This window comes from Pseudochaenichthys georgianus, chromosome 9 (assembly GCF_902827115.2).
Source record: "Pseudochaenichthys georgianus chromosome 9, fPseGeo1.2, whole genome shotgun sequence".
NCBI classification, from domain to species: Eukaryota; Metazoa; Chordata; class Actinopteri; order Perciformes; family Channichthyidae; genus Pseudochaenichthys; species Pseudochaenichthys georgianus.
In genome coordinates, this window is record NC_047511.1 from 21,577,389 (window position 1) to 21,603,188 (window position 25,800).

The window sequence follows — 25,800 nt, forward strand, 5'->3', positions numbered from 1 at the left end:
TTTTTCAAGGCGCTTTTCAAGGCCCTCAAAGCGCTTTACAATTACACATTACACATATTAGACATGTAACACTTATTACTGTGGACAATACCCACAAGAGCAAATGAGGGTGAAGTGTAAGAGGATAAGAGGATTTTGCATATAGGAAATGCAAAACAGAAAATAATTTAGTGTTTTAAACTAATTTGATCATTTAGACCTGTCAGCTGTTTGCGGTTGGTCTGAAAAATACTTCCTTTTAAAATCCACAAAGGCCTTTAGACCACTAATGTGAGTCAGTATTACACACATGATGTGGACAGGATCTGACCAACACTACAGTTTTAACTTCCTTAGTTATTAAATGTCAAACTTTCTGCCCTATACAAAACGTTTAGTATATGGCACAGCAGGATTAAATCACCTGGTATAGTATATAGATAGTTGATCCTATCAATACACAGAACGTTGTAAGATCTAAACAAAAAAATTACATATTCCCAGTATCTTTTTTAAATCTAATAAAGCAGTAAAATGATTACAGTTATAATGCACTACCTCATAATGGCTAAAATGCCTAAAAACTATGAAAATAAACCTAAGCTTGTGGGGAACTGAGTCTGAGTGAACAAATAAAAAAGATCCTTCTTACTTTAAAGAGCTTTTAGTCTAAATGTATGGTGAGCTGCTACATAAATGATGTTGCAAATCACACACATTTGTCTGGGTTTGGAATCCTGAGGATACATTGTTTTTCATCCCAGCAGTAATCCTGTAACAGAGCTTCAACATGGCTTACACCCACCTGCCAAATTACCCTGGCTCCAGGAAGTTATTTCGTACTCATTTACACACAGTGGCCTATGTAAATACAGCCAAATGTCGAACTCGCTCTACACTTTCAGCCTGTATTCAAATCTACCAGCTAATATGATAAAAAAAACGTATACGTTTTTCTGGTTTAATAAAATGGTAAATTCTAAAAAGAAAAATACATAATATGCCCCTTCCTGTAAGTAATATCATGACTTCAGGCACATTATAGCCATCATTTTTCCCTTACTTAGTTTTCCCAGTTAATGAGCCGATATCACTCTAAAACATATTTAAGATTGAACTCTAATATGTTTATAACGTTGCTGTTTACACTCTTTTAGTCAAATCATGCACACAGGACTCTGTTGTCTGCTGGCAGGCCCAGGATTTATGTTCTGGCCAGAGACGGTGGTTTCACCCTGACAGGAAGCAGGTGTTACAACAATGTCTGGTCAGTGCCACTGGAAGGAAGAACACACACACATCACACACGCACACGCATGCACACACACATGCACGCACGCACACACACAGCTCCTTGATGTTTAGTTAAACCCACAAACCCTGCGCTCACCACACTGACCTTCAGTGACACAGATTGACAGCAGTGAAGGTTTGAGTTTACTGAAAAGACTTCATCAAACATCAACCTTTTATTAAACACTAAATCTGTTATTTTATATAGTGTATTATTTGTGATATATTTCTCTATCTATCCATCTATCTATCTATCTAATCCTGTACATGAGCCACACCCATATAACACAATCATCAGATAAAGACAATGGTCCAGTTCAACTGGCTGTTACTGTAAAAACAGCGAAACTATGGCAAAAGAAAGAAACAAAAACAAAGTAAAGCAGTTTCATTTTGTCTTTGTATTGAACAATATCTACAATATCACGTCCTAAAAGATAATTGTAATATATCAAACCATTTTAAAGCTATCAAACTAAACTTGGGGGAAAGACTCACAACAACTCTATTGCTGTAATAAAAATGTCTGATTAATGGTCACATTTATCTCAAGAGTTCATCACACATGACCACCGTCATATGGAAATGAGCAGGAGGCACAAAGTGAAGAGTTAAGCTGCAACCTGGGAGGCAATGTGATGTGGTGTGGCATCTGTTACACAGCAGAAATATACTGTAATGCTAGAAAGGAGATTGAAATATACAGTAATATTACACTAACACCATTATCTTAAGGCGGAAACAAATAGTGAAATATGTTCCTTTTCACAAAAAAACTGTTAACCATGTCCAATTGTTGCTAAAGTTATGACAACACAATATCACTTTGCGAACCAACAGAAACTTTACTGTAAGGTTATGCTGTTCTTACATCATGCAGAAGCTGAGACTACTTTCTGGAGAAATGGTTGGTGAAATATGATATCTGCTAAGGTTCCATTGCATTAGAAGCTATTCCTATCTGTAAACAATATAAAGGAAACCATACGTTAGCTGATTGATTTCATAGAGTTAAACTTAATACACACATGTGACACACCGTGTACCTACAGAAACCTTCAAACAGTACAATGTTCATTATGTTACCCTGAATACAACCTGACAGAAGCTCCTAGTGTGGTTTTAAGGGCGTTCAGCATGGGTTAAATAAGTTGTTTGCTTGGCCTGGCTCTTGCTGTTGATCAGAAGAAGCTGGTTATTCTTGTGATGAGAAATCATCTCGTCGAGGGAGTTGAATATCTGAGAGAGGGACAGCAAGATAAACGGAGAGATGTAATAAATGAAAAGATTAACATTCTTCCAGAACCCTGCTCTATTTTTTGCGTTCTACACTCTGTGTCTTCCTACAGCTCACTCTTCTTTTTTAAATATTAATTTGCCATCACCTCTTCATTCTTCTTGCCCTCTTTTCCAAGGGCATACCCTTGTGTCTCCCCCATGGAGCGGATGGGAACGTTGTACACCTTTTTCTGGTAGAGCACAGCGAGGGTGTACGGCTGCCGGATGCTCTGAGCTGAGCTGTGTCGGATAAGAAAGGCACCGTCCTACAATGAGGACAACGAGAAGGGGAAATCCAAGCAAGATTTACACATCACAGTGCAGGATGGATAAAGAATTCAGGGTGATGTAAAAACATTGTCCATATTTTCCAGAGTAAGTGGTTGAATTTGGAAATAATTCACCTTCACAGAGGCCCTGAAGGTGTGTGACTCACTTTTAATTGAGCGTCAGCAAAAACATGCACATGAACACGCAGCAAATTTCCCCAATATCTGAGCAACACCCTTGCCTTAAGCCTTTGTGTTAGCTCAGCTGAACAAAAAGTTTGTTTGAAATGACGAATGAACTCCAATCATTATTCCCTAAAACCACTAAATGGAAAAAAACACATTTTATCTCCACATTAAATTCAACTTTACCTTGTTGACCCTCAGTAAGAGCTCCTCGGCTTTCTTTCTGTTGCAATCTCCAGCAAACCATTCTTTGTCCTGTAACATCGCATGGTCAACAATAGTAAACCATTCCTCACTATTTTGTATTTGATTTTCTGCGTGCAAAGATAACTTACCTCATTCCCAGACTGTTTGGTCACCCTCATGCCACCAGAGGAGACTTCAAGACAGACAACATGGTGTGTGTTTTCGCAGGTTTAGTAAATCCATATTCCCAAACATGTTTAAATAGATGTAAAGTATAGTCCATGCAACATTTGGAATTCTTCAAATATATATGCAGACCACAAATGGTCACAGTCATTTCTCAGGATTTAAAAAACACTATTTAATAAACAAAGATGTAGCTTACCCACAGGCTTAGTGTCTGGCATTGGTGCAATGCTAGAATAAAGACCATGAATCTCATGTTAAACATTGAATTGAATAATGATGTATGTGTACACTTTCAGGTGGGATCATCTGCAGAAACAAGCTGGAAATCTATGTAAATCATTGCCATTTAATGTTCAACTCGTGTTTCTTATGGCTTAGAAATGACTTTGTAGTTTTCACCTCTTACCTGAGTTTGCGTTCCTTGAGGTAGGCTAGCAGAGGGGGCTTCACACTGGTGGGGGGTAAAGGGAGTTTGGTAGGAAATGTGCCTCGTCTTGCTTCAACTGGAGGAGTTATAGAGACAAGATATGTTCATCGCTGTCATAATGATAACAACTATTTATTTGGATGTAGTTTGTACTGATTAGTGTTTCACAATTATAAAATTGTTTGTCTGTACCCGTACTTGAGTCATTTAAGGACGGCAGGGATGGATTCTGAAAGAAGGGAAATAAAAAGTGTCTGCTGTGTCATACTGATGAGTTTCATTTTCTACGTAGGAACTTGAAAAAGAGTATGAATAAAAACATACATTTCTGATTCAGCCTCTATTTTGACATTCTTTATTTAAATAGGGACAGAGCTTAGCATAAGGAAATGATAACAACGAAGCACTGAGAGGAATAGACACTCACAGAATGAGCTCTGGGAACCGGTGGCTTCCATCTGCAAATAGAGAGGATGTTCATTTTCATGGCATGTTTAGTACTAGGAATTCACTGTGTGTTGCCACTAACATTATCTGCTATATTTGCATTTTACTGTAAAACACAGCAGCATTACTGTCTGGTGTGACAGGTAGTATGAAGCCATGCAGACAGATTGTATCATTGGTCGGTACCAATCATCAGACGATGCTTTGAGTGCACTGACATGGGTATGGGAGAAGGTGCTGTCATGGGAGATGGAAGCATCCTCATCGGCTCACGAGGGGGAGGGGAGCAAGCTGAGGAGCAGGAGGAAAGGAATTTATAATATGTATTAGACTTTTCATCATCTGGAGAAGAAATACAGTCTGATTATCAGTCACAGACCAATAACTGAACATGCAAAGTACGGAGCAAGTTCTTGTGAAGTGTGGTGCAACCTACCATCTGTTGGTTCTAAATACAGCTCCTCATTGTCGTCCTGAAACACAGAATGACAAATTCATAAAACATAGCAGTGTATTCCTCTATACACATGGAGTAATGTGTTGAGTAATCATTCCTGTTGAAGCCCAGTGATAAACCACAGTTCATGCAGATAACTGAAGTCAGGCTTGTGACAATATCTGAATAATTTGAAGGTACGTGGCTGTTAACAGTCAGGGCCATTCTTACCCGTTATATCAACACATATCTGATACCATGGCCTTTTGCTGCCTTCTCCTTATGTATTAATGTTTTAGACAGGGTTGATGAATATCGTATATTACCTGATCTTCATTTGGATCCAGATACACATCTGAAATGCAGAAAGAAATTATTGGAGATCTATTACCTCTGCGATTCAGTCATTACCTAATTACATTATAAATATAACACTTTTTAAGTCAAAAGCAAAACATCTCACACAGTTTGCTCATGACCTTTGACCTTAAGTTTTGCACAATTAGGCAAAGCCAGAGAATGCAAAAAATAATCCACTATTGGGATGACAAAGTTCCCCATCTTGTAAATATACTGATTTTGGCAACATTTTCCATTCTTCTTTCAGATCAGTTTGCCAATAAGGCCTAGTCTCAGAGTGCAGTTCAGCAATACAACAGCAGGTCGCACCCTCTTCTTTGTTTCTGTCACAGCTTCAATCTCCTCTTACCCAGTTTTTTTATTATATTTTATCACAAACAAACAACCGGTTGCTGCTGGAAACATTAAACATTGATTGTGCAGCAGAAAGATTTTCCTTGGAAAGATGGATGAACAGATAGAGGAAATGCAAAGTCTTTCATAGAGTGGGTTGAGTGTTTCTGTAGCTAGCACAATACTAATAACAAACAAATAATGTATTTATTTGGTTGTTGTCATACCACCTGATTGATATATACCCTCCTCTCAGTCAACATACATTTAAAGACTGATAAAGAATGTATATGAAAGGCTTTGTGTGTGTAGAAGTGATCATAGCACCTTCGTCAATGGGGTCTGGAGGAGGCCCCTTATTCTTTCTTCCAGGCTTGTCATTTCTGTCTACCTCCGGTGCTGAAAACATAGGTTAGAGAAATGAAGAGAGGTGGGTTATGAATTCAATAAAGCACCGGCATGTTTGTGAACAGCAAAATAATACAGATGAAAGACTAACGTTTCTCGGTTTTGGGATCATGGAAGAAATCCTCAGTGCGTTGTTGAGGTTTCTGGATGACAGAGCATTATTTTAATTCAAAGAAATGCAGAGTATTTGTAGAAGGCTTGATGGATGCAGAGACACACAGAAACAGACTTCCAGGACACTGAGGTGTTCTTACTGGCCTGGGTGGAGGAGCAGCCTTCCTCTGTGGAGTAGGAGGAGGGGGAGGAGGAGTAGGCGATGTCCTCTCTGCAAAGAGTAACAGAATTTAAACATGGCTTTCTGTTCTTGTTGAGACCCTAACCCTATCTGCTTTATTGAGTCAATGTGTTTACCCAGATAAACATTCTCCTCCACTTGTGTCTGTGGGACCTTCGCAGGCGAAAGCTCACACGGAGGCACTTCATACGTGTCACCATCTTCATCATCCTGCCAATAGAAAATATAGTGGTGCCTTTTCACAAATACTCCTCCGCACAATAATACTGAGAATATAAGTATGAAGTTTAGTTATATTAAACTGTAGCATTTTACTGTATCCCTCTACAAAAAGAAGCAACAGTGCTTAAGATAAATGTCATAACTGTAGAATGATCAAACATGTTAAATAAAGCAGCACCCCTTCATATTAGCATACATTCAGAAGCTTGATGTCTTTCTACTCACAAACTCATCCTGCGGCCAACCAAACCCTGCACTGTCATCTGTGAAAAAACACATTAAACTTAAAGAAAAGTCCACAGTGAGGAAACAAAGACAGAAGGAACCCAAACTATTCCCCTTTATTTGTCGGTGTGGTCAAATCTCACCTTCCCTTTTGGGTGGAGCTGGAGGTCCATTGTGTCTGAGGGAGAGAGGACAGGGGAGATGCTGCAGTCATTTTATTTCATAAACAGCAACACTACTGAGTTTTAACAAACGACCACAATACTTACCGGTTCTTCAGTTTTCCAAAGAAGCTCTGAAAATAGAGAAATCGCAGATGAGTATCCAAAGAAATAAACTTCACTACTGGCTGGTAGTATTGACTTTAGTTATAAATCAGCTTCATCATCCTGACTCAGACGCTGCTCTTTGGGGAAGATCCACATCATGGACAATAGAGCTTTATTTAGTAAGCAAGATCATTTAGTACAGTAAAAACAACCAGAATACTAGGTAACACATACTGTATGTGTCACGTTCTGTCTGTGTTGTGTTTTGTCTTGTCCTTTTCTGTCTTTGGTTTCCTGTTTTATTTTGTAAAGTGTTCACCTCCTGTCTTGCCTGTTGCTTTCTGTCTGTTTTCCCTCCCTGATTACCTGATTGTGTTCACCTGGTGCCCCTGTGTTTTCTCCTCCCTCCTCACCTGTCTCTTGTGTGTTTGTTTAGTCCTGTGTGCATTTAGGTTCTGTGTTTTCTGTTAGTCTTTGTGAGTTCCTTGTTGTAGTTGGACTGTGTTCACGGGGAATAGTGTTCAGCTCTGTATCTGTAGCCTTGAAATAAAGGTATTTTCTGTTTATCTGCATTTGGGTCCTGCTTGCCTCATTCAACCCTGACAGAAGGAACTCACCAAGGATGGGCCCAGCAGATCCTTTTGAGTTGGAATTACTCCGTTTTTACTTTTCTTTGGCTGGCTGCTCTGATAAGTGGAGGGGAGTGTCTGCAGTTCAGCAGCGAGAGGCTGCTCTGGCTGAGGCACACCAGATGGGTATGGAGAAGCCAAGTTTAGTGAAATTCTTACCTGGCTGGATTTTGGACTTCCTCTCAGTGTGTGATTCCCGACCTGCTAGCCCCAGGCATGCTAGCTCCCTGCCTCCCAACTCCCAACCTGGCGCCGTATGCCTCGGTGTGTTCCATCTGGAGTCGGCCTCTGCTTCTTCCCCAGTTCCTGATCCTGTCCAGGAGCCATTCTCTGGAACTCGTCTGGCTTTTGGAGGTCCACGGAGCCTCCAAAAAGCTCCTAAGAGAAGAGAAGGAGTCGCATGTCCAGGCTAGCAGCCCTAGCCCCAGAAGCCATGCTTTGGGCTCCAGTTCTGGCCCCAGCAGCCATGGTTCCGACCCCAGTTCTAGCCCCAGCAGCCATGGTTCCAGCCCCAGTTCTGGCCCCAGCAGCCATGGTTCCAGCCTCAGTCCTGGCCCCAGCAGCCATGGTTTCGACTCCAGCCCTTCGTCTCCGGCCGACGCCAGCTCCCCGTGTCCTGTCGGCATTCCAGCCGATTCCAGCCCCCTGTGTTCTGTTGGTGAACCGACCGTCTCAAGTCTCCTCTCAAGTTTCTTCTCAAGTCCCCTCTCAAGCCACATCTCCAGCTCCCTCTCCAGCTCCCTCTCGAGTCTCCTCTCGAGTCACCCCTCCAGCTCCCTCTCGAGTTCCATCTCAAGTCCCTACTCAATTGCCGCTGGAGGTTCCGCTGGGGGTCCTGCCAACTCCTTGTCCTGTCCCCTTGGGGGTCCCGCCGACTACTCTTCTGCCGGTGGTCCGGCCAACCCTATGTCCTGTCCCGTTGGGGGTCCTGCCGACTGCTCTTCTGCCGGGGGTCCTGCCAACACTGTGTCCTGTGCCGTTGGAGGCCCCGCCGACTACTCTTCTGCCGGGGGTCTGCCAACCCTGTGTCCTGCCCCTTGGAGGTCCCGCCGACGACTCTTCTGCCGGGGGTCCTGCTAAACCCTATGTTCCGTGCCGTTGGAGGCCCCGCAGACTACTCTTCTGCCGGGGGTCCTGCCAACCCTATGTTCCGTGCCGTTGGAGGCCCCGCAGACAATTCTTCTGCCGGGGGTCCTGCCAAACCTGTGTCCTGTGCCGATGGAGGTTCCGCTGGGGGTCCTGCCAGCTCCATGTCCAGTCCCGTTGGAGTTCCTGCCGACTAGTCTCCTGCCGGGGGTCCTGCCAACCCTATGTCCTGTCCCGTTGGGGATCCTTCGCCCCACCATTGGCTCTCTCCCCGGGCCGTCCGCCCGAGACCCCCACCTGGGACTCTGCCTTGCCACCGGGCCATCCGCCCGAGTCCCCCTTCTCGGCTTCTGCCTTGCCCCCGGGCCGTCCGCCCGAGACCCCATCCTTGATCTCTGCCTTGCCCCCGGGCCGTCCGCCCGAGACCCCTTCTGGGTCCTCCGCTGTGCCCCTGAGCTGTCAGCCCAAACCCGTCCTCCAGACCCCCTTCACCAACCCTGTTGGCCTTGTTTTGTGTCCCTCCTCCGGTCCCCCTCCACCCACCCTGCTGGACTTCTTTTGGGACGTCTGGGATCCGTCCCTTGGGGAGGGGGTGGGGGGGAGGGGGGTACTGTCACGTTCTGTCACGTTCTGTCTGTGTTGTGTCTTGTCTTTTTCTGTCTTTGGTTTCCTGTTTTATTTTGTAAAGTGTTCACCTCCTGTCTTGCCTGTTGCTTTCTGTCTGTTTTCCCTCCCTGATTACCCGATTGTGTGCCCCTGTGTTTGCTCCTCCCTCCTCACCTGTCTCTTGTTTGTTTGATTAGTCCTGTGTGCATTTAGGTTCTGTGTTTTCTGTTAGTCTTTGTGAGTTCCTTGTTGTAGTTGGACTGTGTTCAGCTCTGTATCTGTAGCCTTGAAATAAAGGTATTTTCTGTTTATCTGCATTTGGGTCCTGCTTGCCTCACTCAACCCTGACAGTATGTATGTACAGTAGTACAAGTCCAAAATGTTTATGTGCACACCATTGTACCTATAACAAGGCTAGCTGTTAGTGAAATAATAATAACATTGTTAATTTCTTAGGTTTAACTTATTATACATTTTAAAGGTGTTAATGGACAGTATGCATATTCTAAATATCTATGTAAAGCCTCCTTAGAACAATTTTAGAATTTAAGTGCTGGTTAAACGCAAGTTAGTGGAACAAAACCATGTTGTTTCTCAAAATAATATCACATAGATCAATTAAAAGCAAGTTTAAAGGTGTTTTTACATTAGTTTTACAGTATGTAGTTTTAGTATATGAACTGTAATGTATTATTTGTGAATTTCATCCTTAGGATTGTATCTCTGTGACTTTAAGCTACTGTTTAATCACAATGGCTGTTTTGAAGCAGAGAATAATGAACATTATCAGTAAAAAGACAGGAGTTAATCTGCAGGTGAGTGGCTGAGGCTGGCACGGGGAGGAGGAGATAAACATGTCAGGTGAAATCAGGAAGTAGAGGGATGTCTTTTATTTTCCCACAGTGCCAGGCAGCTATAGAGGAAGTGATGGTTACAGGTGGTCAGAGCGAAGGTGACCGACTCCAGAGTTTCTATTTTTTACACATTGGTTCATAAAGTGTTAGATAACAGCTTCCTAATATTGATAAATGAGGCGCAGCTGAGAGGTGATACAAAGGACAAAGATAACTACTGTATTTACAGACTTTTTCTCTCCCAGTACATTGATTCAAAAAACATCTGCATTTAAATGGGTCAAGTTGCAGTGACAATGACTGCTTTGTGTCCAGCTACTTCTCTCTGATGAGCCTCCCTAAAGTTTCAGTGAAAAGTTATATCAGGGTCCCAGGAGGAAAAAGGAAAAGTCCTGTAACCATGAAGTGAATTATGATGCAAACTAGGACAAGACATACTGAACGTTATTCAAATGTTTTACTGTTCAGATAGAAATAGTGTGTCCATAGTATATTTAATGGGGAAATACTTTGATCACCACGATTCTCGATTCACGATTCTCTGCCTTTTCCACAACGGATTGAGTGCGTTTTATCGGCAATTGTTTTCTTAAACACTGCTGGAGTTAGACACTATTATTTACAATGATATCCATTTACTGTTCTAAACATCTAGATCAGCAAACATTATCAGACATATTCTTTATGTGAAATTAAATAAAGCATGTCTGTGACTCACTGGAGTCTCTACAAGGACGCCTGAGAAGTTTGACAACATTTGCACGAGTTACAAGAATTGAATCTATTAAAAAAGATCACCACCAGTCTGACTTATTGTTTTGTTGTCAGTACATTTTTCCTAGAACAGCTCAACTCAACTCAAGTTATTACATTTCAAATAAAAGAAAAGATTTTCAGAAAATAATGGATTGGATTTAAACCTGATGTAAATAAGACAAACCTTATCTGCATCTGTATTAATTCTGATTAAATGTTGTCATCAAATTTACACTAAACCATGGATAATACAAATGTAATGTAAGAAAAGCACAATGCCGATACCTGTATGTGTGTTTACTCAAGTTTGCCTTCATACTTCCAAACAATCTAAACTTTTAACAGTGATGCTGCCATTATAACATTTACCTTATTCCGAATTCCCTGAGATAACAACCTGAAATATAAGTTACTTCATGAAAGGTTTACAGAGAACTCATTTAAAAAAAAAACTAAAACTATGCCATCGACAACACTGACCACTCCCTTATCACTCTGCTCAAAGTTAGCAGAATGTAAACCAACATTTGACCAAAAATAAAACAGTACTTTACCATTGTCATGATTTGGGGTTGAGTCTTGCAGCTCAAGTCATGTGGAAATGTCTTTGTTTCGGCCCTTGGATGCAAATGGTTGGAAGATTGAGAGTGAACGATACAGAGAGAATGTGAAGAGCAGCTCTAACTCATCTCATTTGCATTTCCTGAGTGAGGCTGCCTCACCTGTTGCTCTGCCTTTAAATAAGCTTCCGACTCACGAAGCTCCAACATGGCTCCACATTTCCCTAAACTGGTCTTGGCCATATAACAAACTCAGTTATATATCTGTTTTTTGCAACTGCTAAATAACATCTCCTTTGTATTCTATCTGCAAACAAAAAGTGGAATTGAATTATGAACTCCTGATACACACACAGGCTATTAAGCTTGGCAAGTAAGCTACTGTCATTGATACAAGGTTAAAATACACAACAAATACAGTGGAGGTGGGGAACAAAGCACCCACAGAGTAAAACCAAAATGAGTTATGTCCAGGTTTCTCTAATCTTTCGATATGTTGCTGATTCACATTATGCTGCTTTTGGATACAGTTTTTTATAATGGGAAACATGTTTTTTTATCTCTGGTAAGGTTATGTTGTAACAATAAGCATATCTTGGCAATTACAACATCACTATCATTTTTTACAAAAAAAGTTTTGACTTAATTTCCAAGACGCTGAAAATATCATCAGTCATGTCAGGAATGTGCTTTAGGAAACTATTTTATTCCAAAGGTTAAGGCCTGAGTCTTCTTTACCTTACTGAACTTCACTCATTTGTGACCATTAATATTTCAGTGATTAATCGAAGCTAATAAAATCACACAACAAGGTCAAAAAGCAGGATGCAACTAAAGATGTATTCCAAATATTATTTATTAACAAAGGAGTATGTTGCCAGATGTGGTTATAATGACAGAGACAATAAATTACCAAACTACACACAGCAAAAAACGACTTTCTCTAATACAATATAAAATACACATAAATATTAACTTAGTAAAAAAACATTTAAAACCCAGTCACAGAACAAATGGATTATGTTTTGCAGTCAATAAGCAGTTTAACAGAGAACAGAACAATGTAAAATCAATATTCAGACAATATACATGTTAGGCTATGTACATGCTGGGCTCAACCCAGGTGTCTGTTGGAGAAGTGCTCTGGGAATGTGATTTTAAAACACGTAGTGAGAACAATGAACATGGCACAGGTTTTTGTAAAAGGAGTATATCTTTGCTTCCACCTGTCCCAAATGCAATCCATTTAAAAGGCTAACAGGAGTTCAAACTGTGAAAACAAGCAGAATCTGAGCCAGCAGATACATTTTGTGTTTCGGTGTGGATCTCCTAAAGCCCCAAAGTAAACTGATGCAGAACTTGCATTGACATCAAAACATATAACGCCAGCATAACCTCAAATACAATATTGGTTTAAAGCCTTCCTTCCTATGTGACTAACTGCGCTGTGCAAAGTAAATGTATTGGGTTAAGTGGAGTATTCTTTTGGATTAAAAGCACTTCTGACCTGAAGTCTACCGCTCTGACTTATTTGCATAAAATGGCACAAAGACAAGAGGGATGTACTAATATTCCCTTTTTCCTGTTAGCTTAGGCACCTCAATCTCCATTTTGTTGGAGAAAATATTCAGAAACACATCAAAACTGTGTTATTTAGGTCAAGATGACCCAGAAGATCAAAAAGAGTTTGTCCTGTGTTTTTGTCCATTTGTGCCGTCACAGTTAACCCAGTTGGGAACAGAAAAACATGAAACACAGAGCTACTTTGGTCTTTCTTGTGAGTTCCTGTAGGAGTGGTCCCGCTTGTTTAGAACCTCAATTAGTTTGCATTTAGATAAACAGCAGAGTGAGAGTCCTGTTTATCTCTCTGTCTATCTTCTCAATGATAAACATATCTGCTTTTGCTGTTCTACCCACTGTGTTTGTGGGTGCGGTCATCTATTAAAATCTTCTTTGCAGTCTCTCTTACTTTAGACTGGGTTTGCCTTAATTATACTGTTAATCCAGTCGATGTAATGGGTGACGCGGGTGTAGACTCCGGGCTTATCCTTCTGCCCACACCCATCGCCCCAACTGATCACACCCATCAGGGTCATCTTGTCGTTGTTCCGACAGACGAGCGGGCCACCAGAGTCTCCCTGTGGGGAAATGCAAAGAAGTAGAATTTAGAGAGAGAACAAATTATAAATAAGACAATCAGGATAGCTTAAAATATATTCAGCTGAATAAAAAATCTCACATCTGAGAAGCTGTAACCAGAAAATATCTGGCACATTTGATTTTAAATGTATCAAAACAGTTGCAGATGAATTGTCCGTCATAAATTAATGGTTAAGCACCATAACACACAAAGTGACTCACCTTGCATGCATCATCCAGGCCCCGGGTGTCACCTGCACACAGCATGTTGGGGGTAATTGTGCGTTGAGACAACACATCTGGGACGCAGCGCTCTTTGGGCCACAGGCGAACGTAACCTCTCTTCACACGCTCAGAGAACTCTGCAGAAACTGTGGAAAGAGATTTTGAATTACTAATCTGGCATATCACAAAAGCAAATACATTCTGGCTTTATGGAAGCACTGCCCTCTCCTGGTCAGTCAGTCAAGAGAAACATTTGCCAAATCAGTAGCCAGCTCTACAAAATGACAGTGCCATCAAAAAATAATGGATGTTGCTTACACTCTGAGTCTTTTCCATAGCCTGAAATCTCACACTCGGTCCAGTCGGGCAGCACAAGCCCGCGGTCCGGCAGACACGCAGGGAGAACTTCTGGAGAGTTTACAGCACAGATGCCAATGTCCGTCTTTAGCTTCAAGAGAGCTGCAAGTGGAAAATGACCAGAGGAAAAGTCAGGGTAAGGCACTCGGAAAAATTTGGATGAAGACCGAGGGAGGATTTAGAGTTTCAACAAGCGTTTGCGCGGCCCACATAAGGTTCCATATTATCATTAAAACATGCCATCATTCACTAAATACCATGCCAAAACTGTGTTTTTTATAAGTTCATAAAAAGCTGGCATTTTGATCACACAAAATGTTCTGTACCAACAGTGATAAATACAATATTCTATGAAGACAAAGGAAAACAGTGAACATTTGTGATAAATGTTTCTTGAAATGTTCTCTCACCAATGTCATTGTCAAACGTTTCGTTGTCAAATTTCTCGTGATTCCAGTACTTCTCAACCTTGAAAATCTGCTCGCTGCTGGAATTCTGTTTCCGAAATGTTCTTCCCAAGATCACTTCCAATTTTTCAGCCTTATCACTGAAAAAAGATAGGAAATATGTTTGGGATTTTTCATGGCAAGCGTGATACATTTTTGCATGTTGCGTTTGTGTGAGTATCATTCTTACTTGTCCTCAAAGCAGTGTGCAGCAGACAGAACCCAACAGGAGTCAATGAGGACACCTCCACATCTGTGAAAGTGTTTTCTGTGGCGGGCCTGGTAAACGTTAATGGCCGCCTGCCACGGCTGCTCCGTGATGTCGCTCTCTCTGCCCCCAAACATGCGGAACGACGGGCGGTTCAAGGTGTTGTCCAAGCGCAGCCCACATGTTGCTACAGGGCGGACAGGTTCCAAGATGATGGTTTAATGTAAAATTACCAAAAACTAAAATCATAACAGGAAGTGGCCTGAGGTTAATTTTGATTGAATATGAAGTTTGAAGTCGTCCTACCTCTGTTATTGTTGTTAGTGGTGGGGGCACGTGGACCGAGAGTGCTGATGATTGATGGACGTCTTGCTAAAAAAAGACAAGCATGGGTAAGAAGATATGGTAGCACATTGCTGCATTGCGAATGAAACAATGGAAGTGAGAAACTTACAGCATTTAGGTATGTCACACAGCTCCCAGGTCAGCTGCATGTTCTTGTAGGTGTGACACCATGGACCTGCATCACCGTCTGGATTCCTGTTATTTTATAGGGAAAATAAATACTGCTATTCTAATCTTTCCGCATGCAGAAAGGGAACCTCTGAAAATGAACAATGGTGCTGGCATATCTACCTGCAGAAGCTGTGGCTGCCCAGCCCCTGCTCCAGTGCATCAGATCTCCAGGCATTGTAGAGCTTGCGTTTAATAGAAGGAGCGTCCCAGGGCAGACAGCGAGAGCCGCTCTTAGTGACAGATGCTGTGCCTCTGTATGACTGACCCGAGCCCAGCACACATTGGTGGTTCCTATCTGCTCCAAAGCACATGAAGAAACCCAAGTGTAAAGCAATTAATGGTTTAATGAGAAGTATTTCAGCTCACGATATATTGGCTTTTGTAAAGCTGTACCTTTTGGACATTTGGGCATGGAACAGAACTCCCACACAATCTGAGTGCCTTTATAGACGTAACACCAAGGAGTGCTGTCATTGTCGGGGTTTCTGGGGGAGGGGACAATGAGGACAATGAGCAAACATACAACACATTGATGATGATGAAATGCTTTATCTGAACAAGATTTTGCAATGCACCTCATTTTTAAATCCTTCTAATCTTTGAAATAATGTTGTCATTTTCTCCAGCACTGATCACAATGGTCACATACCTGCAGAAGTTGTGGTTGCCCAGTCCGAGAAGGCTGGCGTCGGGCTTCCTGGCTGTGAACTTCTTTCCTCTCAGAGACGTGGAGTTCCAGTTGATGCACTCTGTCGCTGAATGGCTAATGCTCCATGTGCCGCGGTACCCTTCACCCTGCCCCAAAACGCACTTCTCATTGCTGTCTGTTGGACAAAAGGACACAGTTAAACTGGATGAAATGTCAGTCATTTATATATGAGACTGATATCACTCTAATAACTGACCTCGTTAATTTCTTCTGGCATTTGAGAAAATTATTAAAACAGTGTTATTGCTTATATAAGACATTAAACTAACGACGTGTGTCCTAATAGCATATAAATAGTAATTTTCCAATTAGTGGTTAAAACAAGGACTAAACACAAACTGTGAGGATTGTAAATGTGATCAGATTTATTGAGTCTGGCCATTGTAACTCATTACTCTTTCCCTGAAATCACTTGGCTGTGACCGCTGGGGTTTGCATAATAATTATGAGAGGGCGGGGTGCCCCTAAAGTCACCCGCAGAAACAAAAACATTCATATCCCAGAATGTCTGTCCATGGTTTATGATTCTTGTCTCCGAACCACAGGCCCATGACACCTCCTGTATGAGTCACAAGGTAAGACTGTGACCTTATCTAGAGTCATTAAATAGTACGTAGGAAGTTTTAATCAGTGTATCACGACGGATCAGCTTTTTACTCTCGCAAGGATCCTGGAGGGGGCCTGGGAGTACGCTTATCCGGTCTACATGTGTTTTGTAGACTTGGAGAAGGCGTATGACCGGGTTCCCAGGGAGTTACTGTGGGAGGTGCTGCGGGAGTATGGGGTGAGGGGGTCTCTACTCAGGGCCATCCAATCTCTGTACTCCCAAAGCGAGAGCTGTGTCCGGGTCCTCGGCAGTAAGTCGGACCCATTTCCGGTGAGGGTTGGCCTCCGCCAGGGCTGCGCTTTGTCACCAATCCTGTTTGTAATATACATGGATCGGATTTCGAGGCGTAGTCGTGGGGGGGGGGGGTCTGCAGTTCGGTGGACTAAGGATTGCACCACTGCTTTTTGCAGATGATGTGGTTCTGATGGCTTCATCGGTCTGCGACCTTCAGCACTCACTGGATCGGTTCGCAACCGAGTGTGAAGCGGCTGGGATGAGGATCAGCACCTCCAAATCTGAGGCCATGGTTCTCAGCAGGAAACCGATGGACTGTCCACTCCAAGTAGGGAATGAGTCCTTACCCCAAGTGAAGTAGTTCAAGTATCTCGGGGTCTTGTTCTCGAGTGAGGGATCAATGGAGCGTGAGATGGGCCGGAGAATCGGAGCAGCGGGAGCGGTATTGCAGTCGCTTTACCGCACCGTTGTGACGAAAAGGGAGCTGAGCCGGAAGGCAAAGCTCTCTGTCTACCGGGCCATTTTCGTTCCTACCCTCACCTATGGTCATGAAGGATGGGTCATGACCGAAAGAACGAGATCGCGGATACAAGCGGCCGAGATGGGTTTCCTCCGCCGGGTGGCTGGTGTCTCCCTTAGAGATAAGGTGAGAAGTTCGGTCATCAGGGAGGGACTCGGAGTTGAGCCGCTCCTCCTTCGCGTCGAAAGAAGCCAGTTGAGGTGGTTCGGGCACCTAGTTAGGATGCCACCTGGGCGCCTCCCTAGGGAGGTGTTCCAGGCACGTCCAGCTGGGAAGAGACCAAGGGGTAGACCTAGGACCAGGTGGAGGGATTATATCTCTTCGCTGGCCTGGGAGCGCCTTGGGATCCCCCAGTCAGAGCTGGTTGATGTCGCCAGGGAAAAGAAAGTTTGGGGCTCTCTGCTGGAACTGCTACCCCCGCGACCCGACCACGGATAAGCGGGAGAAGATGGATGGATGGATCATGTGACCTTGTTATGGATAAACAACTTTTATTGTTGTTGCTGTGATGTAAAACGATCATGCAAATTTAAAACTTGGCATAGTGAAATATCTAGATGTAGCTGCTGCAGTACATATGACTACATAATGACATTAACATTAATCATTGTGAGGGTCTGCTACTTTTATCAGCTTTTTTGTAAACTAAATATTGAGTTTTTTGGACAAATAATATCTGTTGGATTAAAGAGTCTGTTGAGTACTTACTTATCTCACACTGAGTCCCACTGAAGCCTGGGGGACACTGGCAAATGTAGTCAGAAGTGTAAACTGCCTCCTTACAGGTTCCTCCGTTGTAGCACTGAGACACGTAGCAGTCTGGAAGAGGCAGACAGAGAAACGGTTAGTCAGTCACACGTCATCCAGCTCTTCAGAACACAAATAATCAGAACATAAATGATTGACATAACCACTTGTGTTTACAGAGAATTTAATATGTGGGTTTGTGTGTCACATTTTACGTTTACATATTAAGAAGAACTTTGTGTGCATGGTTTATCCTGGCTCTCACACACTCTTTTTTTTAAAACCCTGCCATCCCAAGAGTTTCTTTCTAGCCCAGCACTGGTTTTTGGCAATCACCTGCCTGGTTTTTCATTTATTGTTTCAACATTTCCTAAAGGCTGGCGTTCAGAATAACAGTCGCTCTCCCACTCATGGTATGAGCTCAGAGTTTGGCCAGCTGAAAATGTGGTTGTAATTTGTCTGAGGGAGGAGCAATTATGCTTCACAGAATTCGTCAATGGGGGTGAAAGTGCGCACAAGGGCTTATACTGCCAGACGGCAGGAGTATTTCAAACAATCTCAGACTAAATAACACACACCAAAAAAAACACAGAAAGCCAATCGCTCTTCATTTGGATGCACTGAAATAACAGGGACGGATGAGCCAGGCAAAACAATAATCATGAGTGGATTTAACAATAAGTTAGAGGTACAGTGATGCTATAATGAGAGACAGAGAGGTCAGTAAGGACAGGCATGCAGACTGACACATTAACAAACAGAACATTCAATTCTACTCATGGGTTTGTATGTGTTTACATCCATGACACACTCACTGATGACGGGCACAATGTGACAACGCTGTTGTCCTCTTAATGCACAACGGCAATAATCCACACGCTGTCCCCTCCATCGCAGCCAAGTGTCCCCAAAACTACGCACTGCTGATGTTTCACTATCCACACAATGTACTGAGAACAAACACACAAACGCAATTAGTTTACAGCCATCAAACAGGAAGACAGACAGAAAACATAATCATTGACACATGTAAAAGAGGGTTACAAATAAAAAAGGTGCATAAAGAGAGAGAGAGACACAAACACGTGAATGACAACAGTGATTTAAAAGAAACTGATGGTGGTGAGGGTGATGGTGCATGTTAATAGAAAAAGACAAACAGAGAGTGATGGGGCTCACAGGAGGTGTCAAAGGAAGATGGAGACTTCTGGACATGAATAATCACAAGCGTCCGTCTTGCTGGCCGTCTGTCGGGCTCACCTCTGTAAAAACGAGTCCCTCTCTTAGTGCGGAGCAACTCAACCTGCAATAGAGAAGAGATAAAATAAACACATAGCAGCAGTAAAAGGGAACTGGTTGCATGGCATTGGTTTCCAACCAAGGCAGCAGGTGCTTTGAAGTGCTGCGAAAATGTACTTGAAACTTGCTTCACAAGCTATAAAAATACAGGACAGTAGAGCTCCAAAACCAAAGGCTTAAGAGTCAGCTGCAAAGGTTTAACAGCAGTACTTTTAAAAGAAAATAGATAAATAAACAAAAACAAAAATTCTAAAATATCAAAGAGCATGTTTGCTCAGATGGATTTTAAACCCCCAGAATCTTTTTTTATTTTTAAATAAGACCTTGTTTGACCTCCGTATGCAAGATTTGTAGTTAAAGGTCTGAAATCGTTGTTGAGGATGTCAGACTTACATTTTCCGCTAGGCAGCAGCAGAGAGCACACAGGAGCACAACTAGTTCAAGTGTTCTCGTCATGGCTTGTCAAGTCGTCTTCAGTTAACTGGAAGAAGAATAAAGTTACATATTAAAGACAATGGTCCAAAGTTTTAGCAAACGCAAACATGTGTAGGCGCTGATACCTGTCGATGCTGCATGCGCAGACTGAGCATGTATTTTAAATGTTGAATGTCTATCCATCTAAATCCTTTGTCATGAATCTGTCAACACTAAGCCAACAATAACAGGGAAACCATCGACACTGGTCACCTTCCCCTGACTATTCTGTTTCCTTCCTCCATCCCTAAGCCTGCCACTGAGGGAGATCACTGGAGAGGAAAGGGTGGGAAACATCAGGTCCTTTTTAGTTCCTTGAAGTGTTGACTTCTTGGCCCAAACAGGAAGTTTTAACAGCATGAACAATCTGAAAGGTCACCGAGTTCAACATACAATTCGTGCTATAGCATATGTCTTTGTTAACCTGCTCTGAAAACGAATTCCCCTTATTATCATGATTCCTCTATACCGGTTCAACTGTGAATAAACAGGAAGCAGATCATCTTCACTTCATGTTAAAAAAGAGATGTGGCTTTCTGCCACATCAAGCAACACAATTTGGACCCAGCACGCAACTAAAAGTTTCTGCACTATACTGACTGCATTCCTCCTCTAGCAGAGCAGATCAGCAGCTGTGGGAGGATAAAGGGACTCAGGACTTTAAAGGCAAGGAAGAGGACACAAAAAAGAAGCCCCAAAAAGTAACTACACTCATATTTTCTTTTTATACTTCTAAGGACATCTGAAACCAGACTTGTTCCTCTTCTCCATTTAAAATAATAATTCTATGCAGAAAATAGGTTGAAGAAGAGCACCTCTTCCTCCTAAGAGTAAACATGAGTCACATAAAGAGAAGGAGAAGGGGGGGTGATGGGGAAGAGAGAAAAATGGAAAAGAAAAAACAGAAAGTTGCACACAATGAGGTCTGAAAATGAGAAATTACCTGAATATAAAATATGTGCTTTAAAAAAAAGCATTAGAAACGTTTTAGACTCTTGCATGATAAGACTCAGACACAGCTTAGTGCTTACATGCCTGCATATTTGTCTACTCTTCTCTGTGGGCTGTTCCTCCAATGACTCACCTTCTGTGGTTGATCTAGCTAATAAGAAACAGTGCTGTGTTTTCATACATCCGTAAAACAGCTACGTTGGCATCCACACACACACACACACACACACACACACACACACACACACACACACACACACACACACAAAGTGTTCAGGAACGTGGAGCTAATCAAAACTCTTTAACACAAAGATTTACTGTTCATTGTGCTCATTGTTCATTGGAACAAAGACTCCCTCTCAGGATTTTACTTTAAAACCCAGACACATATATGCAGTCACACACTCACCTTTAAGAGAATGGGTCCCCTTGAAAGCTATCCCTGCCTCACAGAAATAAAACCCGCTGCTGTCCAGCGCTTTTACCCCCCAAATGAGCCTCATTGGCAGAGCAACAACACACTTCCTTTGTGTTTCCTTTGTGCAGCTGTTCAACTCCACTCAGTCGCCCCTATCTCCAGCCCTGTCAGCTGAAAACATATGTTTCCTGCTAAAATACTGCCAGCACGGGCCCCATGCATTTCGGAAACCTGCGTACATATCAACACATGTACGCCACAAAAACACACACCAACATGCACGCATTAGATATGAGCATATGTGTACCCCACCCTCTCTGTCTGTGGTATCTGACATGCAGAGGCCCTGTTTTGGAGCCATCAAAAGAACTCCCACTATGAAACTGACCTGAGTTTAAGCCATTTTTGTGGTGTGTCTTATAACATTTAATGCATATGAACAGACATCAACACAAGTTAGAAAACAGGAAAGTGAAACTGCAACTTTAAATGTTATGTAGTGGAACCAACTTCCTAAAAGTGATCAACTCTTTTAAATGCTGACCAAAACTATTTTTCTGTGTTGTGTGCAGTTCTTTTTAGGCTAACTAGGCTATCTGGAGACAAAGAAATATTAAATGTGAATTTATGTTTGCGGTGGGTTGGAAAAAAATTGTTTTATTAGAATTATATCCATCTATACTTAGAATAAAATCTCTATATATATCAAGTGCAAAAACTAACATTCCTTAAGATAATTGTAAGGAATGATCTATGGATCAATAGCCAAGACAGCTTCAGTAAATATTCAATAAACACTTTAAAGCCTCTTCTAACATTAAAGAGAAAAAAACAAAGTGGTGCTGTTTGAAACAACCTGTGAAAAGAGTGGCATCCCAATGATAACTAATTCTGCTCATAAAGACCAGTGCCAATCATATGTTGGCTAAAAGTCAGACAAAGCAACAGGTTCATGAGCAAGCCTCTCTATAGGACCAAGCCCAGTCTCAAAGTCATTGATAGTGGTCTGGACACACCCAATCAGTTAATAGGTTAAACCTGTATTAACGTATGCAGCCTGAGGAGAGTGTACTTCCCCTAGTAAGTAAGATATAAATGGAAGAAATTCAGAAATATTTGGAGCAGCAGCAGTCAGACTGTGAGTCATCTGCAGCTTCATTACAGCAGATTTAAGATGCACCACCGCAGCAGTATAGCAAACGCATGCAACAGATGATACGACAGACACACACAAACACACTCATTGTTTTCTACAAATAGAATTAAGTTCCTCTTACTGTGCAGTCGTGGCATATTCAAAAAGACTGGTTTGATGTTCCGACCACTAATCTTGACATCTTAGCGGTGAGTTTACCGGATCATTAACATGTGTCTGTAATGATGACGGTGCGCTGAGGTTGTAAGAGTTGGAGGTGAGACATTCTTGTCTTCCAGTAACAAGGCCGAAAAGTCGAAAATGGTGAAAATGGTTTCACAGCGTGCAGGGAGCATGGTGGCATCTGACTAAAGATCAAATTATTGTTCAATGCACATTTTAAAGCATTTCTGAGGTTTCTTTTCCTGTCATTTTTCTATGGAAAAATATCTTATTTATTAGAGGTTGTAGGTGAACAGCCCATGCTGGCAGCCAGAGAAGGAACTAGCCGAGGAAACACCTATGCAGTTAGTATTGTGGCACTTTTACTGCCTGCTGACATGTACTTCTTGGAGCACTCAACATCTGTGGGAATGAACAATACAAGCTATTCCCATTCTCATGTCACAGCAGGTTGGCAGAGGTGGCAAATCTAAACCTCAAAACATGTTTTTGAACTGTTTTGACCTGCTGGGATCCCTAAACATGCATCAACCATCTAGGTGTTGTACAGTTAAGAAGTTAGCATGTGTGTAGCATGTGTGTAGCATGTTTGCTGTGATTTGGCATGTGATGTCATGTCACTACTGAGCAGGAATTATGCATTCCTTACACAGGGGTTTTCGGTCAAGCTTCAATAAAGCAGCTATGATCCGTCTCTGAAGAAAGTTCCCAGGAACAAAGGGCGGCATTGTTGCCTTACAGACTCCCTCTGTGCACAATGTTTAGCCTTGAATTCCTTATCAAAAATACTCAGAGCCAAAAGCGGCAGGTAGAAATAGCAGGTGTTGACATTAGAAATAAGTATAAACTGAAATAATGGAACATGAGACAGCTTTATGGAAAGACATGAAAGGATGGAGAGAGGGAAGATGAATAAGTAAAGGGGGAGGTAAAACAGATCCCAAAGATCAGCCGAAGGACGATGAGTCATTCCAGCTTCCAGGACTTTACAGGGACACAGTAGGAGGCATTGATAGGATTTATAACCAGTTTTGACGCCATTAAATGCAGCAAAAAGTCACATAGGGAACTGTTTGTGAATGGGTGAGGGTTTTTGATTCAAGATTGAAGTGAAACTGTGGCTTAGATAAAGCTCAGTATTGATTCCAGTGACACTTTCTGGACCGTTGTTCCCACAGTCTGACCAACGCTATCCTCCGTCTGACCTATACTTTTCTTACAACTTGTAAACACAACAGGCTGATCCTGTGAGTCACAAACACCAGTGTGAGGCACTAACACAGCTGACCCCACAGCCAGGAAGGCAGATAATGGATACAAACTCTACTTTCTCTAAACATGCAACATACAGATTATCAGTGTGATGGAGAGCATCAGCGCTGACGGATGCCGGGGAGTACAATTCCCAAAGAGCAAGCTCCAGACACAAATCCAACTCATTAGCCTGATAAGTGCCTGCATAGCAGTGATCCTGTGCATGTTTTGGCTCCGAGTGATTCACAGATACACACACACACACACACACACACACACACACACACACACACACACACACACACACACACACACACACACACACACACTGAGATGAATCACAGTATCATAGCAGGCACGTTCACCGATAACAGACACACACTGAGTGCAGCAGCAGAACACAAAATGACCTTGTTCTTTTAGAATATTTAACATTATATCTTGCTTATATCTTAAAAGATTAAATGTGACCATGACGACATAAATTACTGTTTTTTTACGTTATTTGAATTGCTTGGGATGAAGTGTGAGTGTGACGCTGAGAGGTCAGTCATACTACTCACCAGTTTAAACAGGTGGATGTGGATGGTTGGAGGTAAATACCGAGCTGCTGAAGTCAGAGTGAGAAAGTGTTGGGATGCCAAATGAATGAGCGAGCACAAGGACATCCAAAATCGCAGTTTCACCTCCCATCACAGACTATGAACCATAGAATGTCATCTTTATCACAATAATTCTTTATCACATAGTCCACACCTGATGTGTTGGTCATTTTGAGTCAATTGTGTGTTTGAACTAATTGACTGATTTGATTACATGAGATTTTAATTTATTTTAATTGTAATTTGGCTTACTACTTTGAAATAAAAAGGGAGAACTACATTTCAAAATAACTCGATAGTATTATGTAATCACAAAGGGTTCAACTGTATTGATGATAGTACTTAACAGCGTTAATTGATCTTGATCTTTTGGTTAAAATATCTTGATTCCTTTAAAGTGCAACAGAACTTGTGTTTTTCTTGACACATTAAATAATAACCGTGCAACATGTCTAAGAAAGTATAACCATCCAAGGAACTCTTCAATCTCAGATAATTTGGAAGTTTATGGTATGAATTCAGAATGCATAACACCAATTAGCAGAATAGAACGCTGATGCTTCCCCCATAGATCCGCATTTCAGTCAAATACACACGAAAAAACAAGCTCTTACCGGAATAAAAGTCTCCTGAGTCGTTATCTTCTGAGTGTGTTTGCAGCAGTAGTGAGTGTCCTCAGTCTGAGCTCTTTACCCCTTTTCGCTGAGTTTTTATCGGAGCTCTCCGGTTGTCCCGGTGCGTGAAGGGGGAGGGATCAGCGGGGAAGCCGTCCGGCCGGATGATGATGCAGCCTGCTGGGCGTTGCTGCTGCAGGCGGGACCGTCCCAAAGGGGTTTTCATCTGTGAAGAATGTCATCAGGAAATCTGTAATAGGTCTATGGAATTCATAATTTGATTCAATCAAAAAAAATAAAAATAATAATATTACTCTGATCTGTTTTTAAATATTGTTCTATGTTAAAAACAGCCCACCTATCAACACCTGTGATCAAATATAAATATACTATAACATCAAGCATTGAGAGAAGCATGTCGAGACATATCATTGTAAAAAATAAAAATTTAAGAAACCTTAATTATTATAAACACATTTTGAAAATATTAGGATACAGATAGAAAAAAATTCTGTCAAGCTGGAAAATAAGTAAAACAGGTAAACATTATGTATAAGGGAAGTAACCTCATACAACAACATATTAATAATCAATAAACATATTACTACATTATGAACATCAGGCTAAGAAGAAGCCCAAGCATGCACCCAATAACACTTCACCACACATAAGATGGTATTTGAAATTAGGTATACTGTATTTTATCATTAATAAATGATTTAACTAAATCTAAAAATACCAGAGCTTTTAAGTTGAAGTGTGCAGTGCTATGAAAAGTGCCACAATATTGATTTATCAGGCTGTGATTGTCTGTGTGTGACACTGTCTGTGTGGTTAACCACCTGGCACCAGGAGTCATTTGTTACAAC

At 41.9% G+C, this 25,800-nt stretch overlaps 2 protein-coding genes across 6 annotated transcripts; both read right to left on the reverse strand.

Annotated features, from left to right (window-relative positions):
- Window positions 1–1,708: 1,708 nt before the first annotated feature.
- On the reverse strand, window positions 1,709–8,057 carry LOC117452890 (SH2 domain-containing protein 6). The gene is made up of 21 exons (XM_071204293.1): window positions 7,869–8,057; window positions 7,678–7,809; window positions 7,591–7,632; window positions 6,803–6,828; window positions 6,677–6,711; window positions 6,534–6,571; window positions 6,203–6,296; window positions 6,046–6,116; window positions 5,883–5,934; window positions 5,711–5,782; window positions 5,017–5,045; window positions 4,691–4,727; window positions 4,473–4,545; window positions 4,235–4,265; window positions 4,006–4,036; window positions 3,787–3,883; window positions 3,577–3,608; window positions 3,341–3,384; window positions 3,192–3,260; window positions 2,658–2,816; window positions 1,709–2,511 (listed from the first exon to the last, which is right to left on the reverse strand). Exons 1-21 carry the CDS (start codon window positions 8,055–8,057, stop codon window positions 2,395–2,397), a joined length of 1,470 nt encoding a protein of 489 aa, XP_071060394.1. The 3' UTR covers window positions 1,709–2,394.
- Window positions 8,058–12,131: 4,074 nt separating this feature from the next.
- On the reverse strand, window positions 12,132–25,061 carry plat (plasminogen activator, tissue). Of its 5 annotated transcripts, XM_034090833.2 has the most exons (16): window positions 24,932–25,061; window positions 24,279–24,325; window positions 19,694–19,781; window positions 19,181–19,304; window positions 18,817–18,951; window positions 17,963–18,073; window positions 15,834–16,008; window positions 15,578–15,669; window positions 15,305–15,479; window positions 15,123–15,208; window positions 14,975–15,040; window positions 14,651–14,855; window positions 14,425–14,561; window positions 13,976–14,116; window positions 13,655–13,803; window positions 12,132–13,431 (listed from the first exon to the last, which is right to left on the reverse strand). In XM_034090833.2, the coding sequence occupies exons 3-16, from the start codon at window positions 19,754–19,756 to the stop codon at window positions 13,264–13,266; spliced, it is 1,827 nt and encodes a 608-aa protein (XP_033946724.1). In that variant the 5' UTR covers window positions 19,757–19,781; window positions 24,279–24,325; window positions 24,932–25,061; the 3' UTR covers window positions 12,132–13,263. The 5 variants fall into 5 exon arrangements, with proteins under 5 accessions (XP_033946724.1, XP_033946721.1, XP_033946725.1 ...); XM_034090830.2 differs by lacking the exon at window positions 24,279–24,325 and having other exon boundaries at window positions 24,932–25,060; XM_034090834.2 differs by lacking the exon at window positions 24,279–24,325 and having other exon boundaries at window positions 19,262–19,304; window positions 24,932–25,059.
- Between the last annotated feature and the right edge of the window lie 739 nt (window positions 25,062–25,800).

Bases quoted from the DNA above. Each gene is read 5' to 3' on its own strand.
- LOC117452890 (XM_071204293.1), bottom strand. From the start codon at position 8,057: ATGCCGACAGGACACGGGGAGCTGGCGTCGGCCGGAGACGAAGGGCTG. The intron at 6,572-6,676 runs GTGAGATTTGAC...GTTTTTTCACAG, and splicing joins AGCTCCACCCAAAAGGGAAG to ATGACAGTGCAGGGTTTGGT. The intron at 2,512-2,657 runs GTGATGGCAAAT...TCCCTCTCTCAG, and splicing joins AGGGCAAGAAGAATGAAGAG to ATATTCAACTCCCTCGACGA.
- plat (XM_034090833.2), bottom strand. From the start codon at position 19,756: ATGACGAGAACACTTGAACTAGTTGTGCTCCTGTGTGCTCTCTGCTGC. The intron at 18,952-19,180 runs GTGAGCCCCATC...GTTTGTTCTCAG, and splicing joins ATCTTCCTTTGACACCTCCT to TACATTGTGTGGATAGTGAA. The intron at 15,209-15,304 runs GTAGATATGCCA...ATAAAATAACAG, and splicing joins GGCAGCCACAGCTTCTGCAG to GAATCCAGACGGTGATGCAG.